Source organism: Ruditapes philippinarum, unplaced genomic scaffold, assembly GCF_026571515.1.
Source record: "Ruditapes philippinarum isolate M1 unplaced genomic scaffold, ASM2657151v2 ctg2212_1_1_1_1, whole genome shotgun sequence".
In the NCBI taxonomy this organism is placed as follows: domain Eukaryota; kingdom Metazoa; phylum Mollusca; class Bivalvia; order Venerida; family Veneridae; genus Ruditapes; species Ruditapes philippinarum.
Genome location: NW_026866952.1, coordinates 56,709 through 76,366, shown reverse-complemented (window position 1 = coordinate 76,366; position 19,658 = coordinate 56,709). Strand labels below are relative to the sequence as shown.

At 33.2% G+C, this 19,658-nt stretch overlaps 3 protein-coding genes across 9 annotated transcripts in view; 2 read left to right on the top strand and 1 right to left on the bottom strand.

The window, feature by feature from the left end:
- The window catches only part of LOC132734318 (protein mono-ADP-ribosyltransferase PARP15-like), a 34,915-nt gene extending 32,839 nt beyond the window's left edge, over window positions 1-2,076 (top strand). For all 7 annotated transcript variants that reach the window (XM_060721044.1, XM_060721041.1, XM_060721042.1 and 4 more), the window contains exon 12: window positions 477-2,076. In XM_060721044.1, coding sequence (XP_060577027.1) covers window positions 477-736 — 260 coding nt within the window. In that variant the 3' untranslated portion in view covers window positions 737-2,076. The remainder of the gene's footprint in view (window positions 1-476) is intronic.
- Window positions 2,077-3,376: 1,300 nt separating this feature from the next.
- On the bottom strand, window positions 3,377-14,814 carry LOC132734317 (replication factor C subunit 3-like). The gene is made up of 8 exons (XM_060721036.1): window positions 14,663-14,814; window positions 13,879-14,084; window positions 13,138-13,235; window positions 10,948-11,129; window positions 10,215-10,351; window positions 6,112-6,210; window positions 4,718-4,787; window positions 3,377-3,995 (listed from the first exon to the last, which is right to left on the bottom strand). The coding sequence occupies exons 1-8, from the start codon at window positions 14,747-14,749 to the stop codon at window positions 3,807-3,809; spliced, it is 1,068 nt and encodes a 355-aa protein (XP_060577019.1). The 5' UTR covers window positions 14,750-14,814; the 3' UTR covers window positions 3,377-3,806.
- A 1,149-nt stretch (window positions 14,815-15,963) lies between these two features.
- LOC132734314 (serine/arginine-rich splicing factor 4-like) lies at window positions 15,964-17,419 on the top strand. Its single transcript, XM_060721034.1, has one exon. It carries the CDS (start codon window positions 15,980-15,982, stop codon window positions 17,375-17,377), a length of 1,398 nt encoding a protein of 465 aa, XP_060577017.1. The 5' UTR covers window positions 15,964-15,979; the 3' UTR covers window positions 17,378-17,419.
- Window positions 17,420-19,658: the final 2,239 nt, after the last annotated feature.

The following is a 19,658-nucleotide window of genomic DNA, read 5'->3' as shown; positions in this document are numbered from 1 at the left end:
TATAACTTCATGATAATCTGCTTTAAAATAAAACAAAGTTTAAGTCTGATATATGTAATACAATTATGGTCTGTGATGGATGTATTATAGAAATTTATGATACCGGCATGTTAATATCTCAAGTATATAGCCCTAGCAAACCTGTGTACATGTAGATTGATCAAAATCTATTCTGTTGGCTTCTAAGATTTACTATATTAAAGTATTTCACTTAAATTAACAATAGAAATTTCTATGTGAAATAATTTATTATTTGTCTTTTTTAACATCTTAATTTACCAAGAAAACAAGTTATTTGACATTAACACCAGAAATGACGTGCATATGCCACCAGTATAGAGTATGGCCAGTGCACATGACGGTCCACTAGAATGATACATATGATATGGTTACTGCTTAATTTACGTATTTTTTTTATCAAATTCCCTCAAATTAAAAAATAAAACTTTCAGCACTTTCTATTGTTTCATTTACAGATCCGAAAACAAACAGAACAAGCGGTGAGAAGAAAATGTTTCTAATCAGGATGTGCCTTGGCAAAATGTATGTTGTAAATCAGCCCAAAGCTTTTGCACGTGCTCCCTGTATGCAGTGCTACATGGACAAGTGCTCGTGCACTGATAACAGTTTCTTTGATTCTGTGGTAGGGGATGGAGGCTGGAACTTCCGGGAGTTTGTCGTTTATGATAGAACGCAGGTGTATCCAGAGTATCTCATCAGCTATGTTCGGGTTTAATATAATTGCAACAGTTTAAAGTTTTCTGTTTATTACATGTATTTTGACCTTTGTTTTACAGACAGAAATTCATTGTATACTCGCATAAAACAAAAATAAAAAACTAGGTTTAAGGAAAAATTGCGAATTAGGGTAAATCTTGAAGTATAAATTGTTTTATTGTATATTTCAATTAAGTGACTTTATGCCAATTCAAATGTAAATGGTGAGTGTCCAAGTAAAAGTCAAAATAACATTTACATTACATTTTGCCATGATTGTTTTCAATTTTATTTTCCGCTTTACATGAGTAAATAATAAAACATATGAGTCAATGGAATTTCTATAAAGAGACGTCGGAGTTCAAGAGTGGTGCAGTATTTATAGTTCAGGCAGTTTGTTTCGTTTTTGTTTTTTTTTTGCCAGAATATGTTTGATCATGATCAACTCTTGGTCAATCACCATTTAGAAATATACAGCTAATTATCTCATCCTGACAGCAAAAAATAAGCATAATATTAATATGAGCCGCGTCACGCCAAAACCAACATAATGGGTTTGCAACCAGCATGGATCCAGACCAGCCTGCGCATCCGCGCAGTCTGATCAGGATCCATGCTGTTCGTTATCAGTTTCCCTACTTGTTATAGAGTTTGTAAGCGAACAGCATGGATCCTGATCAGACTGCGCTGATTCAAGGACAGTATTAATTTGTGTACTTAAATAAATTATTTTTTGGTTATTTTACAGGTAATATATATGTGTAGAAGTATCTTATAGTTTATAAGAGACAACCTGATTGAGTTTCTAGTTGTGAAAAATATCAATTACATGTATATCTCATTGATGAAATCTATGCTTACACAAGATGTCAAATAGTTATCAACATATGAAATATAAGATAATGGATGCTAGTTAAATCAATAAAGACAAGTTGTTGTATTATACTTTGTCTAAGGACACACAATTTATTTGATTTTTTGGAAGTCCATTTGTATTCCCATATTCTTAGGCTTGTAAATGCTGGCATATAACTTGATAAATTCTTTTTCTAGCCTAGATGTTAATATTTCATTGGGTTTTTAAGTTTTAACTGTTTCACACCTTTCATTGGGTTATTCTGTACCTGTTTTAATATTATATTTACGCATTTTAAATTTTTAACTGTCCAACATATCATTATGCTATCACTTGTTTACAGTTAAGTTTACTGTAAAATTTATATATGCATTATCACATAGAAATGAAATGCTACATGTATGTCTGCAAGGATAATGTACAATATTGCCTCGATTGATTCTAATGAAATTCAATTTTATCATACACTTTTATCTTTGAAATAAAGCCTTTTACACATACAACCATATACTTTGTTTTTTTTTATATCTTACTGAAAGGTACTTGGGATTTACTTCAGAATTACTCAGAAAATTTTTAGTTGCTTTCAAGTTGTGACCCGAGTGGTTAAGGTCGTTGACTTCAAACCACTTGCCCCTCCTGACTATTTTTTAGTTTGACAAATGTTTCAGTAAGCCATAGGAGTTATTCTGTGCCAATACAAATGAAATTAGAAATTGTATTGCTTTCAAAGTAATGAAAGCTTGCCAATGATTGGAACTTGTTTGAAAGGCCATGAGTAGGTGGCTGCCTTGTGTGAATGTTAGGTCCAAATGCATAGCATAATTTAGGAGCTGATTTTAATTAGATTGGCACACACTGTAGGGTGATCTACAGTCTGCCTACAGTGAACAGATTAAATCAGAAAGGCAAAAATCTCATATAAATAATAAATATATAAACTGCTCTAGTTTTAGTTACAATATATGCCACTAAACCTAAAGCATTACTTTCCAACTTCTATCACAATGATGAGCCCTATATGTATTAAAGCACAAGTGGGTTTCTGTGTACAAACAATATAGCCAGAAATATAACTTTTGTTTTGTTTTGTTTGGACTTGAAATTCAGTAGTAATCCTGAAAAGATTTTTTTTTAACATTGATTCAGTCAGATTTAGGGGCATTGTTCAATCAACACATGTTGACTTTTTGAGACTATATAATGCATTCAGTATTTGCATTTTGACATACATGTAGTTGTTAACATAAGCTTGGCACATTGCTCATATTCAAAGCTGGAAAAATTACTATTTTAACAACTGATCAAAATTTTATAACACTTTTTTTTTAAAGAGAGAATCAGTGCATGATGTCTACACATAAACATCAATCAACTTGCATTAGTGAAACGAGGCAAAAAGTGAAACAAATCTTTATGGTTCAAGACCTGATTAAAGGGATTCCACCTTGGTTTGTTAAACATGAAGGGATTAGAAATATTTTTTTCTGGTGTATGTACCAATACATCTGTATGCAAAATAACACATTATTTGCCCATTCTGTTTCTCCATAAAAATCATTTTTCTTGTGAAAAAAGTCCCCAAAATTAAAAGCATTTACATGATTTTATATCAAAGAGGGCTAAGAATAGCACAAAGATTTTTAACTTAATTCTCAGTACATGTTTCATCTTTCTGTATGTGTCCTAGATGATCAATGTTAGAAATTCAAATTTTATATGTTCTAGTTTTATAACCTCAGTGGAGTTACACTTTAAAAATGGCAAATATCAGATCGATAAAAAAATGACAAATATATAGACTAGTTGTATCAATAATTTTATTCAGGCAACTTGTAACTTGTAAGTTAACTAAGCTGACCACAAGTTCATTCTGTTATATCATTCAATCATAATGTGTCCTTAAGTAAACAACTCAGTTTTAAATGTCCCGTTTACATGGCAAGGGAGGTAACTTGAAAAAAGAAACTATTAACTGTCATTGGAAAATATATCAATAAATATAGCAAATTATTGTTTATGTACAAGGTAACATGCAAGTACAAGGAAGGCACATTTAGTCTGATCTAATCATTGCTCAATAAACACCTACTAGATTTATAACTTGTTCCTCTTTCTATTTTTTATGAGAAATATGAAATGTGTCAATTAAGTGTAACATTTTAACGTTTAAACCACATTCTTTCCTCATGAATTTCTAAAGTATGTTCCAGTACAAATACACACAATGTGATCAAAATATATCTGCAATGCCTTCTTCCAGAAATCGTTTATAAATTGCCATAAATTTGGCCACAAAAGCTTCCAGGTGGTATATTGCTTTTTGTCCTAATTGAAGTCTGTGCTCGTAGTATGCAGCTGTTTGAATTACTTCTGTCTTGAGCTCCCCATCACAACTACTGATCAGATTCTGTAATAACCCCTGAAATAACAATCCTTGTATATTTAGTTAAAACATCTCTCAGCATGGCCAAGTGCTTAACGAGTCAGACTAATAATCTAATGATTGTTGACTGCATGGGTTCAATCCACGTCAGGTGAAAGTCACTGTTCCCTTCAGGAAATATCTTCACATTCTTTGATTTGTACTTGTCAGTTCTACGAAAGGATTCAAGGGTTTCAATAAGCTTATAGCTTCCATCACAATCGAAATAAGACAAATTTGTATAAAATGTAAAACTTGTCTCTCTTTTAGCTCCATTATTATCATAACAACTTTTTATTTACACAAATCACATTACAAGATTTGATTCTGCCAAATCTTTGCATAGTCCCTATGTTGATTACAAGATTCCAATACAAGAATGCTAAAATAAATCAGTAAACAGTATAGAATCCGCAAGAAATACATGCTGGCTGTGGCATAAACAAATCATTATTTCCTTGTTTTTTAAACAAGTTCTTCTGGAGTATATTTTTCAACTTTATCATTTACATTACTAAATGAAGAACTTAAATTTCATACATTTTTCATGTTATAATCATATTATGTTATAGTATGCGCAGGAGCCACAAAAACATAAAACAACTGAACGGATTGATATTATATGTCTTCAATAAAAGATAACTATTATAATCTCTCAGAGTCCTAGAAAATTAATTAACCTTTATCATAAAAGGTAAGAATATTAAAGTTTTGTGTACCTTCATTATAACATCAGCTGGTATACAGTGAGTCAGCAGTTCATACAGTCTTCCTCTTACTTCAAACAATCTGTAAATAAACATGATGTAAATATTACATTTAATTTTGTAGGTAAAACATGATAATAATTGTGTTCCTCTCTGAATGATTATCTGGGCTTTATTTTAACATCCTAGATTATATTTATGATTCATGTTGTTACATCAAAACAGTGTATAATTTGTTTGTTTCATTTTACGCCATTTCCCAACAGTATTTCAGTCATATAGGCCGGCAGTTTCCTAAACAATCGTTCCTGGATAGTTACACCAGTACTAGACTACCTTCCTCCGCGCTAAACTACCAAAGCATCTCCCAGGGATCGAAACCACGCCAGAGAGGTAACTGGATTAGAAGACATCAACTCTAACCCCTCGACCATGGAGGTGGTTAAACAGTGTATAAAGGAGTTTATTTAAAAGGCTAAAGTTAAAATGCAATGGCTTTCAAGAAAGGTACAGTGTTCAGAACTATCCGGTGCTTTAATCTCAAGACATGGTACACATTTAATTGTGTAGGCTTGTAACAAAGAGTACAGTGATTTCATTTTCTTGACAGTCATGAAAGTTTCCTGTCACTGATGGTTTTTATATTTGTACCATACAAATTCAAACAAAATCATACAGTTATTATTTTCATTAATATAAATAATATAGTGATATTTGTGTGAAAAAGAGTATTTCTGTCATGAGGGAAGTTAATAAAAAAGCTTTCCTGGACAATGTTGTAGTAAAAACCTGTTTTAACATAGGATACTAGAAACTTTAACACATAAATCATTACAACATCAATGACATATGTCTAACACTAAAAGTCACAAATCTGAGGTTTGTAGAATTCTTTCTCAAATAAGCTAACTATAGTTATATATGTTAACTATAGTTATGGATTCATGTAGGGACATAAGAAATTTGATCATGTCTATTGATACTGTTAGTGAGTTTTACAATTCCTGAAAAAAAAAAACAACATCAGAGTTATGGGACTAGTGCCAATCATGTCAGATAATCACAGAGAACAAGTGTGTGAAGTTTCAATCCAATCCCTTCAGTAGTTGTGGAGATACCAGCTTACACGCAAAAACTTAACCAAGAATTTCTGTCGAAAAAGGGGCATAATTATGCAAGAAAGCAAATCAGAGTTATGGGACTTGTGCCAATCATGTAAGATAATCACAGAGAACAAGTGTGTGAAGTTTCAATCCATTCCCTTCAGTAGTTATAGAGACAAGCTTACAAGCAAAAACTTAACCAAGCCGACAAATGGGTGACTGCAATAGCTCGATTATTCTGCCAATAGTCAAGCTAAAAATCAAATACTTAAAGTTTCAGACCATATTGTGCAAGTATGATACCTTTTAGGGCTCTGTTGTTGAACTATCATATTTGCAGTATCTCTGAGATAAACTTCCCAATCTGGTTCACTAACTGCCTGATCAGCACTAAATGGGTACCTGTATGTTCGGAAGTAGAATTTACAATATTAAAAAATTCACAAAATGACAGCAATCATATTCTTGTCAATTATCACTACTGTATAGGTGGTTAAGTTAGCAACGCAAAAATATTGTCCAATTTTGCAAATTGACTAAAATTGCTAAAATTTCCTCTTAGTGTAAATATCAACCAACATGTCAGGCAAGATTTGCAAAAAAATTTCATGCCAAATATCTGAAATTTTAAATTTGCTAACTTTTCCACATGTAGAAATATCCACTTAAACAGTAATTAGTACATGTACCAATACATCATATCAACAACATGTAAACAAAGCATAAACAATGCTGGAAAGAAAATTTCAATATTGTAATAATAGTACAACCCATTGATGCAAAGGAACATTTGACATTTACAATTCTGTATGGTATGATATGCACCCATGCCTATTAAATATATCTATGAGCACACACATAAGTGTAACACATTATACAGTTACATTACATATTGTCATAATCTGCTCATCATTGTTACAAATAAAATTAAAAGAACTAGAAATGTGTCATCATGCCACGGATGCCCCCGCATGCAGCCAAAATTTCAGATGGTGCATTAATTATTTTTTTCATTTTAAGTTCAAAGCCCTTAAAACTTTTCAATGTTAACACAAACCATTTTCATACAATGTTCAAGGCACTGAAATTATTCAGTCTTAACCTTTTAAAAATAGCATATTGCATATTTGTAGCCAAAATAATGGCTAAAAGTATGAGTGCTGAAACTGAAAGTTCAAAATTTTTCCAACATTCAGGAAAGATAAGTTTGTCTAAAATCATTGAACCACGACCAAATTCAAACTTAAACTGCTTATTCCTATGATGTATCTATATTATTTTCAAAGTGAAAGGGACATAACTCTGCCAAAAAATCATCAAACCATGACCAAATTCCAATTTGACCTGCCCATTCCTTTGACATATCCATATGTCAAATTTAAGTTGAATATGTAACACTGTTGGGTAGATAATGAACAGAAACTGTAAATTTCATATTATTTTCAAAGTTAAAGGGGCATTACTCTGCCAAAAGTCATTGAACCATGACCAAATTCGAACTTGGCCTGGGCATATTTTATATTTTTTCATGACATATTCATATGTCAAGTTTGAGTTGATTGTGTTGTACCGTTGGGGAGATAATGAACGGAAACTGAAAATTTCATATTATTTTCAAAGTAAAAGGGGCATAACTCTGCCAAAAATCATCGAACCATGACCAAATTCGATCTTGACCTGTATTTTCTCATGACATATCCATATGTCAAATTTGAATTGAATGTGTGCAATCGTTCTTAAGATAGTGAACGGAAACCGATGATGACGGAAGGACAGAACAGGGTAACACTATATGCCCCGGCCATTACATGGCGGGGGCATAAAACAAGAGCTGTCACAGGAGACAGCCAAGCTCCACTAATAAATACTGGACGCAGTAAGGAGGACAAAACTATGAAAGAAAAACTAATTATGTATAATTATGTATTAAGTTATAGTAAAAAAATATCATTTGTTATCATAAATTCCAAGATCAAGGGGAATAATTCTAGAAATAGTCATGCTAGAGTTATGAACCTTGTCACACAACATGTGTAACATGTGTGTAATGATAAGAAATATATATTTGAAGTTTGAAGTAGATACCTTAAAAAGTAAAGAAGTTATAATATTTCTTAAAGAAAATCCTAAGTTCAAAGAAAGATAAATCTGTAAATATTGCTTCAAGAGTTACAAACATTGTCACATAAAATGTAATTGATGATAAGGAATAAGTATTTGAAGTTTGAGGTAGATACCTTTAAAACTAAAAAAGTTGTAGTAAAAAATAACATTTTTCTAGTTAAAAATATCTAAGTTTATGGGGAGATAATTCTTGCAATATTAGTGCTTGAGTTATGAACCTTGTCACATAAGATGTGGATGATGATAAGTTACATATATTTGAAGTATGAAGTTGACCCCTTTAGAAATAAATAAGTAACAGTAAAAAATAATATTTTTTAAGGAAAATTCTAAGTTCAAGGGGAGATAAATCTGAAAATATTGGTGCTAGAGTTATGAACCTTGTCACATAAGATGGGGATGATGATAAGGTACATATATTTGAAGTATGAGGTTGATCCCTTAAGAAATAAAGAAGTAACAGTAAAAAATAGTATTTTTTTAGGAAAATTCTAAGTTCAAGGGGAGATAAATCTGAAAATATTTGTGCTAGAGTTATCAACCTTGTCACATAAGATTTGGATGATGATAAGGAACATATATTTGAAGTTTGAAGTTGATACCTTAAGAAATGACAAAGTTATAGTGAAAAATATTTTACTGCACCAAAACTTTAATTTGGACGCGGACGCCGACGCCGGGGCGAGTAGGACAGCTCTCCATATACTTCGTATAGTCGAGCTAACAACTCCACTTGTGATACAATCTTATACAAGAGCCAGGTTTGAGCCCGGTGATGCTCCCCGTATATGTTTTGGACACAGGAAAGTACACCTCTTGTAGTTTCAGAGTTATGTCCCTGGAAAAAGTTCAAAGTGCAATAATTCCAAAATTAGGCAAGGCAGAGTTACTGTTCTTTGCACTGAACTTCTAATCAATGTGATCTATCAACCTACAAAGTTTCTTGATGATATCTCTTATGATTTCCGAGTTATGTCCCGAACAACTTCAAAAAGTAAAAATAAACAAAGGGCAATAACTCCAGAATTAGGCAAGGCAGAGTTATGATTCTTATGCACTGCACATCTACCCATTGAGATGTATCTACCTACAAAGTTTCATGTTGATATCTCTTATAGTTTTACAGCTATGTCTTGGACAAGATTTTTCTAAAAGGGGAGATAATTCAAAAGTGAGGCTTAACAGAGTTATGGTTCTTTTCACTGCACCTCTACTCAATGATATCTATCTACCTACAATGTTTCATCTTGATATCTCTTATAGTTTTAGAGTTATGTTCCGGACAAAGTTCAAAGTGTTAAAATTAACAAAGGGCAATAACTCCAAAATTAGGACAAAAATAGTTATTGTTCTGATGCACTGCACATCTACCCATTGAGATCTATTCAGCTACAAAGTTTCATGTTGATATCTCTTATAGTTTTAGAGTTATGCCTAGGACAAGATTTTTCTATAATTGGAGATAATTCAAAAACCAGGCAAAATAGAGTTATGGTTCTTTGACACTGCACTCCCCCTCAATGCCCTCTACCACTGTATGAAGTTTCAACAAATTATCTCCAAAGGTTTTCAAGTTATGCTCCGGACAAGACAACGGACGGAAGTTCTCACAGGACAGTAATTATGTGGCTACTCTATTGTTCTCTCTATTGTTCTTTTTAGCCACACAAAAGAAAATAGCCACATAAAAGCATTACAGAATGAATGACATCAAAGAGAAAGAACAGTTACCTATTGTCCCTCTAGCCACATAATTACTCTACTGTGAGTGCGGACGGACAGACGGACGGACGTTCTAACAGGAGAGTAATAATGTGGCTACTCTATTGTTCTCTCTATTGTTCTTTTTAGCCACACAAAAGAAAATAGCCACATAAAAGCATTACGGAATGAATGATATCAAACAGAAAGAACAGTTACCTATTGTCCCTCTAGCCACATAATTACTCTCCTGTGAGTGCGGACAGACGGACAGACGGACGGACAGACGGACAAGGCGCCGACTATATGCATAAAAACTGATACAAAAGAATGAATGCAAAGACTATCAATGAAGGTTACAAGTTAAGTTTGACTACAAAAGCTATAACTGATACAACAGAATGAATGCAAAGACTACAGAGTTCTTTCAATGAAGCTTCCAAGTTAACTTTGAGTCTTATAAAACTAATACAACAGAATGAATGCAAAGACGACAGATTTCTTTCAATGAAGCTTACAATTAAAGTTTGCCTACAGAAGGCTGAAGCTTAATAATATTGTTTTTTTTTTGGTATACTCACTGTTGAACTCTACAAGCCTCACACATAAGTAAAGCTCTACGAAGATTGCGGTTACTTTTCTCTGCTATTTTCTTAGCTAGTTCTATAGGCAAATTAAGTCCTTCCTTCTTACATACAGTCTGGAGAATCTGACACACCTGAAAATATCAAATAACACATTCATATTTTGTGATTAAACTTTGTTTAATTTTAAATAGTGCTTTAAAATAAGTAAGGAATAAAAGTAAAATATCAAACTTTAAATATCATATATGTATATGCTGATAACAACTTCAAATCTCACATGCTTCATTTTAATCAATCTAAAAACTTTAACCTAGAAGTTCTTTTAATCTGAATATGTGATAAGTGAGTCACCTTTTAAAGCAGAGAATATAAGATTAATAGAGAAAGACATCCAAGAAAATTTGTATAACATTATCTTGAAAGGTCAGTAACTTGTATAACATAATGTGGAACAGTCATTAACTTGTATAGCATTATCTTGAATGGTCAGTAACTTGTATAACATTATCTGGAATGGTCAGTAACTTGTATAACATTATCTGGAAAGGTCAGTAACTTGTATAACATTATGTGGAACAGTCAGTAACTTGTATAACATTATCTTGAATGGTCAGTAACTTGTATAACATTATGTGGAACAGTCGGTAACCTGTATAACATTATCTTGAACAGTCAGTTACTTGTATAACATTATGTGGAACAGTCAGATAACAATAATTTAGTTTACCTCATCAATTGATGGAGCAGCAACTCGTATACCAAGACATCTACTCTTTATAGCTGGTATAACTTTACTGGTAGAATTACAGCAGAGTACAAGACGACATGTTGCCATATATTTCTCCATGGTACGACGTAAAGCATGCTGGGCATCTTTACTTAGTCTGTCAACTTCAGTTAATACCACAACTGTAATATACATTTACATTCTTAACATACATAACTAGAACTATCACTAAAATGTGATTAATACCCCCACAAGACTGCTTTGGAAATGAGGATGTTACTAGTAACAGAATACCTTGTAAAAGAATTGAAATATATAGAGTTATAGTTGTGGGCAATTAAAGATAGTTGTGGTTCTTGTATGTTGCATTTCCTTTCAATGTGGTTGGCCATTGATGAAGTTTTATTGAATTACTCTGTAATAAGTCCAGAAAGACAAAGAAAAGGAACAAAGGGCAATAAATCTATAAACACTGAAGATGGAGTTATAGTTCTTGTGCACTGCACTTCCTCTTTTTGTGCTTGACCATTGTATGAAGTTGTTTTGAATTTCAACCAGTACGTTTTAAGTTATGCTCCAGACAAGGAAAAGTATCAAAGGGCAGTAACTCTGTATTTTGTCAAAATGGAGTTATGGCTCTTATGCACTGCACTTCCTTTTAATGTCCTTGACAACTGTATGAAGTTGTATTGAATTCCAAACAGTAGTTTTCAAGTTATGCTCTGGACAAGGAAAAGTAACAAAGGGCAATAACTCTGTAATTTGTCAAGATGGAGTTATGGATCTTGTGCACTGCATTTCCTCTCAATGTGCCTGACCATTGTATGAAGTTATAATGAATTCCAACAATTAGTCTTCAAGTCATGGTCTGGACGAAAGAAAGCAATGGAAAAGTAACAAAGGGCAATAACTCTGTAATTACTTTAGATAGAGTTATGGTTCTTATGCACTGCACTTCCCCTTACTGTGTTTGACAATTGTATGAAGTTGTTTTGAATTCCAACCAGTAGTTTTCAAGTTATGCCCCGGACAAGGAAAAGTAACAAAGGGCAATAACTCTGTAATTAGTCAAGATAGAGTTATGGTTCTTGTGAACTGCACTTTCTCTCAATGTGCTTGACCATTGTATGTAGTTATATTGAATTCCAACCATTAGTCTTCAAGTTATGGTCCGGACAAAAGAAAGCAATGGAAAAGTAACAAAGGGCAATAACTCTGTAATTACTTTAGATAGAGTTATGGTTCTTGTGCACTGCACTTCCCCTTATTGTGTTTGACAATTGTATGAAGTTGTTTTCAATTCCAACCAGTAGTTTTCAAGTTATGCCCCTGACAAGGAAAAGTAACAAAGGGCAATAACTCTGTAATAAGTCAAGAAAGAGTTATGGTTCTTGTGCACTGCACTTTCTCTCAATGTGCGTGACCATTGTATGTAGTTACATTGAATTCCAACCATTAGTCTTCAAGTTATGCTCCGGACAAGGAAAATGCAACGGACGTCTGGACAGACCGACCGACCACCGGGTGACTCCTATATAACCCCCCCAAACTTCGTTTTTGGGGGTATAATGATTATCAAACCATTTTCCTGTAATTCAATCTATTTTCTGTACTGTTGTTTATACAAATTTATTGTGAAACAAACTCTGGCAACTTAATGAATCACGTTCACTTCCGCTTCCTAGAAATAACCAGTAGTGACCTTTAGGTTTTTAAAACTGTTTTTCTGAGTTCTGTCTCAAATCTCAGGTTTTTCATTGGTTAGTGTACATTCTGTGACAGTTTCTGACCAATCAGATACCTGAGATCCTAGTTGAGCTTGGGATATTTCTTTATTACCTTGGACTGAGGAAACATAGTTTCACATATTAAGATGGGCTCAAACACACTATACCTTGGTTGAGACACAGAAACTTTAACCACTTATCCATCTCTCCTTTACTTTCTGTAGAGACAGTATGCAACAAGAAATCTTAAATATTTTAATTAAAAATTTTATATTTTTCATTTATTGTATGCTTACTTTCTATCAAAATATGCAATACAATTATTCTCAAACAAAGGTTCCTTTGGACATTCAATTTCAACATGTTCTTGAACATAGAAAAAATTATGGAAAGGTGTAAATCATCATTTTCAAAAATGAATTTAAAAAGGGTAGAGTTAGTCTAGACAGGAGGAAACATGTACCTTTGAAATCACGCTGTGTGGATGTTTCAAGCTGATTGACTTGTGCCACTGTCTTGATCAATTCTTGTATCACTACACGATCATTGTTGCCTACATCACTTTACAAAATACAAAAAAAATACTTGATATGTTAATATAAATATATGTATGTTAACAGTAATTATTTTGTAATCTAAAAGACTGTAAATAAATAAGCTTCAAGTATACAGTAAAATTAACATATAAATGAATATAGTACAGCACATAGACTAGACAAGAATATACATGTATAGCACTGTCTGTTACTCAATATTGTGCTCTTTATTCTAGATCCATTTTCTACACCCAATTACTGTTTCTGATATATTTGTACCACTTGTACCAGCTATTCAGATTTCTAAATATTAATGACCTACAGGGCTAAGTTTATATTTTATATACAGGACCTTTTTACCCTTTTTTGCTGTAGCCGGTATCTGGCTACTTCCCCAAGCTGAATTACTACTCCCCCCCCCCCCCCCCAAAAAAAAGTCTAAAATTCCCCTTCAACAGTAGGAAAATATGCAAATAGATTATGATATTTCCCTTTAAAAAAGTGTGAAAATGTGATGTTTTCCCCAAAAGTGTAAAATCACACATTTTTCCCCTCAAAAAGGGCTAAGGCGCCTTCCCCAAAAGTAGTGAAAAGGCCCTGAATTATAGAATAAAACTGAATTTATTACAATTACATTTCAAATACTAAATAATAGATTGGTATGATACCTAGGATTAACTTCAATGTGATAATTGCTTGATATTGTAGATATTTCCAACTTTTTCTTCGAAGGTGTAGTGAAATTGTGTTGTTCAATTCTTAGTTTCTCTACACCTGACCCATACAGTTCCTTCAACACACACATAACACGAGTCTTTTTTCCAGCACCAGATGGCCCATATACAAGTAAATGAGGAAAATCCCCACCGGCTACCTGAAAATAATAATACTATTTGCCTTACTAATCTTTGTAGAAATATGTTTGCTAAATTTAAGATCTTTTTCAAAAATAACTCCTAGATCAAATTCTTCTTGAGTATCTGATAAAGTCTTGTCATTCATAACAGTACTGTTTTTGAGGGATTTGATTACATACTGTTGTTTGTCTGCTAGTAGCATTGTCACGTGACTTTACCAGAAGTGAACCACACCAGGATAAAAAGGCGAAAGATGTAAATAAAAGCACCAGTGACCTAAATCGGAGATAACTCGAGACATTTTCAGATATTCTAAAAAAATATTTTTGACGCCGAGCATTGGTATGCGCCGAGCATTGGTCCAACCACTCAAGTGTTGTATGCAAAGATTGGTGTATATAATATAATAATTCACTGTTCAGTGTTTCAAAATTTAGAGAGAAAAAAATGTAAACATATAATGCAAGAGAAACGATCATGCACATAACATTTTTATCAAGTAGGGCATAATTGTAGGGCGAACCGTCAGTGGAGCGAATCGTAATCAATTCATTTACAGTACATTATCAGTTACGTGAATGGTAGAATTACTTACGAGCTTTTTTAAATGAGAAGCTTGATTTTTATGGTAATCAAGCTTACTGAGCGAATTTGGACGGTGTTTGTCAACCCAAAGACTCATGATTACTTATACTCGAAAATGCGGGAGAACACCGGTTACTAATAATTGCGGAAAGTGACGTCATAGTAAAGGCAAAATATTTATTCGCCCTTAAATCATTACGTACAATAAATATGTAATTGAATTAGTAGATAAGTTAATACAAAATAACAAATAAACTTTCCCTCGAGTTTCAATTAGTTCCAAATGTAATCAGTGTAATGTTATATGTATGTCAGTATCATAAAAACATAATGTTTATACGTTTATGTTATGTTATATTTATAATTGTTCTTTTAATTAAATGTCGAAAGAGTTATTTACAAAAATGTGCTTTATTTATTTTTTTATTTATTTATTTATTTATATATTATATTATATTATATTATATCATATCATTATCATATCATTATCATATCATATCATATCATATCATATCATATCATATCATAACACGTTATTCATATATATATATATATATATATATATATATATATATATATATATATTTATTTATTTATCTATTAATTAATTTATTTATTTATTTATACATTTATAAATTTATTTATTTACTTATTTTTGACATATGAAATATATTATCCATTAACGAATAATCATTCTCATCTCTCCATTCAAAAGTAAAATGTGTGAACTGAACCAAAATTAATTTACACAAAATAAGCAAAATAGCCCTTAAATTACTGCGTAAGACACTATATATGTAAAAATATGGCAATAAATATTGCAAAATGGAAATTGAAATATTTTGGCGCATCTTGTGAAATACAGTTTTAAATAACGAATTTGATACCGATAAATTACGATTTGATGTTTTCAAATAAATTGTTTACATAAAATAAGAATTTTTTAAATTTTACTGCAATTCACTATAAATATTATAGGAAAAGATAGCTAAAATTGTCCCTATATTCAGCGAATAACATATATCTGTCTTGTTTGTGTTTCTTACCATGATCAAATTAATTGATTTATCATTTAGTTTTATCCTAATTCTACCATTCATTACACCTACAATACATGCAACCTAATAGGTATGGCGTATTATAAAAAATAATAATTTAAAATGAAGGAATTTGAGAAAAGCAAACGATTTCGTAATTTCGATTATTATTTTCACACTATAGACGTCTTTCTTTTGTGACGTCACTTTTACTGCTCTCTATCCAGTTCGCGCTCGTCATATAAATAGATCAAAACATCGTTGGCCGCCATTTTTTTCTTCTTGCGACAATGCCTGGCAGTAAGTCAAGATCGAGATCCCGCTCCCGCTCTAAGTCCCGAAGTAAGTCCCCGGGTTCCGCTTCCCATAAATCCCGGTCAAAGTCCCCGAAAACAAGCAAGTCCCCAAAGCCAGCTAGACGGAAACGAAGTAGGTCCAAATCGAAAAAACGCTCCGCTTCAAAGCGCAAACGAAGCAAGTCTCCAGCCAAGAAAAAGGGCAAGAGAGCGGCTTCTAAAAAGCGCAGCAAGTCTAGGAAGCGCAGCAAGTCCAAGAAGCGCAGCAAGTCCAAGAAGCGCAGCAAGTCCAGGAAGCGCAGCAAGTCCAGGAAGCGCAGCAAGTCCAAGAAGCGCAGCAAGTCCAGGAAGCGCAGCAAGTCCAAGAAGCGCAGCAAGTCCAAGAAGCGCAGCAAGTCCAGGAAGCGCAGCAAGTCCAGGAAGCGCAGCAAGTCCAAGAAGCGCAGCAAGTCCAAGAAGCGCAGCAAGTCCAGGAAGCGCAGCAAATCCAGGAAGCGCAGCAAATCCAGGAAGCGCAGCAAGTCCAGGAAGCGCAGCAAGTCCAGGAAGCGCAGCAAATCAAAGAAGCGCAGCAAGTCCAGGAAGCGCAGCAAGTCCAAGAAGCGCAGCAAGTCCAAGAAGAGGTCCGGTTCAAAAAAGCGTAGCAAATCCAAGAAGCGCAGCAAGTCCAGGAAGCGCAGCAAGTCCAGGAAGCGCAGCAAGTCCAAGAAGCGCAGCAAGTCCAAAAAGAGGTCCGGTTCAAAAAAGCGTAGCAAATCCAAGAAGCGCAGCAAGTCCAGGAAAAGGCGCAGCAAATCTAAAAAGAGGTCTGCATCTAAGAAGCGAAGCAAGTCCAGGAGGAGGCGCAGCAAGTCTAAAAAGAGGTCTGCTTCAAAGAAACGCAGCAAGTCTAGGAGGCGCAGGAAGGGAAGGAAAGGAAGTAAGAAGAGGAGCAAATCCGCTAAGAAGCGCAGTAAAAGCAGAATGATGAGAATGGTTGCAGCTGCCATAGCTGCAAACAGGACGAAAAGTGCATCAGCCCAGTCTATCAGAAGGTATATTGGTGCTCACTGCCATCTGAAAGGAGGTTTGCTGAACTTTATGGTCAGGAAGGCACTTGCAGCTGGCATGAGATCCCATTTCCTTTCTCACCCCACAGGTTCTACCGCATACCAACTTTCAGGTAAGAAAGGACGACGTAGGAAGACATCGAAGAAGGCAAAGGCTAGACGGCGTAAAAGGAGGTCTGCATCAAAAAAGCGCAAGGCTGCCAAGAAGTCCAAGAAGGCAAAAAAGTCAAAGAAGACCAAAAAAGCTAAAAGGTCCCACAAAAGGCGTGCACCAAAGAGGAGAGTTGCCCGCAAAGTTGCTCGTAGGACGTCGAGGAGACGCAGAGCAATGAGAGCCAAGTAAGCTACACAGCCGTAGCTTAACAACCCCGGCCCTTTTTAGGGCCACCAAATACCTCGAAATGAAGGTACCTTCACATATTGTCAATCAATAAATCCTTATAGGGATTATAAACCAAAAGAAAACTCTATTTTATACGGTGGCATAAAAGTGACATTTGCATTTTTTTTTTATTTATTTATTTTTTTTTAGATACTTATTTTTTTTGTTGTTTTTTGTTTTTCGTACATTTTTTGTTTTTTTTTGTTTTTGTTTTGCATACATATTTTCTTTTAGTTTTGCATACATATCTTATTTTAGTTTTGAATACATATTTTTGTTTTGTTTTGCTGTGCTACTATTGTAACCGTGTTATATTCTCAACTATGGGCTCTTACGAGATGTGAAGTCTGTTTTGATTGCCTAAAAATATGTACGAAAAAACAAAAATAAAATATGTTTGAAAAACTTAAATAAAATATGTACTGCAGTATGCAAAACTAAAAAAAATATGTAATCAAAACTTAAATAAAATATGTATGCAAAACTAAAAAAAAATATGTACGAAAAACAAAAAAATAAAAAATAAGTATCAAAAACTAAACAAAAAATACCTTTGCAAATGTCACTTTTATGCCACTGTAATTTTATGTTGACCGGTGTATTTTTTTTTCATTTTTTCAAATAATAAATTTCGAGTAAATAGTGCACAGCTGTCGTTTTTTCTTCTTCTCTTTTTCGATCCGAAAGTCGAAACTATTACATTGTGTTGTCTTGATTTTTTACATTATTATTAGTTTTTGTTTTTGATTTTTTTTTTTTGTTTTTTTTTTTAATTTTATTCTTTCTTTTAAGATATTTTTTGCTCTAGACTCATTTTTAATCAACATGGCGGAAGTTTGCTTATCTTGTGGGCAAATACCATTTGATAAGCTGGCTATCGCATTGTATTAATTTCATTGGAAAATGTTACACTCTAAATATGGTATTTAATGGAATGTACTTTCCACATAAGTGTTGAACTAAATTGATTTTTTTCAAAATATTAATGTATTCTAACTTATTTATTAGCCGTTGTACGTATGACGTCATCATCTTTACGTGTGTCTTTTTCCCGCGCTTCAATGAAAATTGCTATTACTGTACTTATTACTGTATTATCACATAAACCGCAGCGCAGGAGTGTTATAAAGCCATTTAATAAAAACGATATTACACTAGACGATATTACACTAGTGTAATAACACTTTGACGTCACATCATTTGCGCTATAAACATAGCGTAAAAGCGCGCTAATGTTAGCGTTACACTGTAGGCACGTCGAACGAAAAATGACTCTTTTTAACAGTTTACCGTTATTATTTTATATATGTGATAAATAGTAAGAGGATATTTTTTCGTTTGAGTGAAATATGGAATATATTTTCACGAAACATGATAAAATGCCACATATTTTCACGAGCCGAGTCTACCCAATGCATGGTCAAAACGTATATTCATCGCGCTCACGTTAACGCTAGAAACATTTATGATAAACTTTTATTACATGCTTTTCGGTGGTTTATAGAAATATATCAGTGATATAAAAATGGTAATTTCACTGTTTGAAACAGTGAAATTACCACTTTGATAATTTCACTGTTTTGAATTTAAGCCCCTTACGTTGTTTCAGTGAAATACCAGCGTGCATAGTACTGGGAACCAACTTAATGACGTGACGTCGTAAATGACGTCACGTTTTATTATTATTTGGCGCGCTTTTCATTCAGTATTAGGTTAAATGTCTTTTTAAAACGTTTCTTTGCATATAATAAAAAGAAAATTTGTTTAGTTTAGTGTAAGATCGAAATATATTTCACCTTGTGAACACCAAAAGTTCATATTTCACTCGTGGCTGCGCCACTCGTGAAATATACCTTTTGGTGCTCACTCGGTGAAATATATTCCGATCTTACACTGAACTAAACAAATATCCTCTATATAAATTAAATATTAAATAGAGGATATTTGTTTAGTTCAGTGTAAGATCGGAATTTATTATATACTTACAAATGAAATATTGAGAAATATTGATGAAATAAAATGCATATTTTCATTTTCTGTATTTTCACCGTAAAAATTTATTTTTCACTGCAGTAAAACATATATTCCGTATTTTCACTGGTGTCTTGCCAGACAACTTTCTTTTAAATTCTGCCAGTACGCAAAATTTAAGGGAAAGTCTTTCAAATTTTATAGCAAAAAAGAGAAAAATGTATATAATAAACAGAAAATTCAAGTTTTTTCTATAAATACATGATTTATT

Bases quoted from the DNA above. Each gene is read 5' to 3' on its own strand.
- LOC132734317 (XM_060721036.1), bottom strand. From the start codon at position 14,749: ATGAGTCTTTGGGTTGACAAACACCGTCCAAATTCGCTCAGTAAGCTT. The intron at 10,352-10,947 runs GTAAACTAAATT...TGATATTTTCAG, and splicing joins CTGCTCCATCAATTGATGAG to GTGTGTCAGATTCTCCAGAC. The intron at 3,996-4,717 runs GTACACAAAACT...TTGTTATTTCAG, and splicing joins CAGCTGATGTTATAATGAAG to GGGTTATTACAGAATCTGAT.
- LOC132734314 (XM_060721034.1), top strand. From the start codon at position 15,980: ATGCCTGGCAGTAAGTCAAGATCGAGATCCCGCTCCCGCTCTAAGTCC.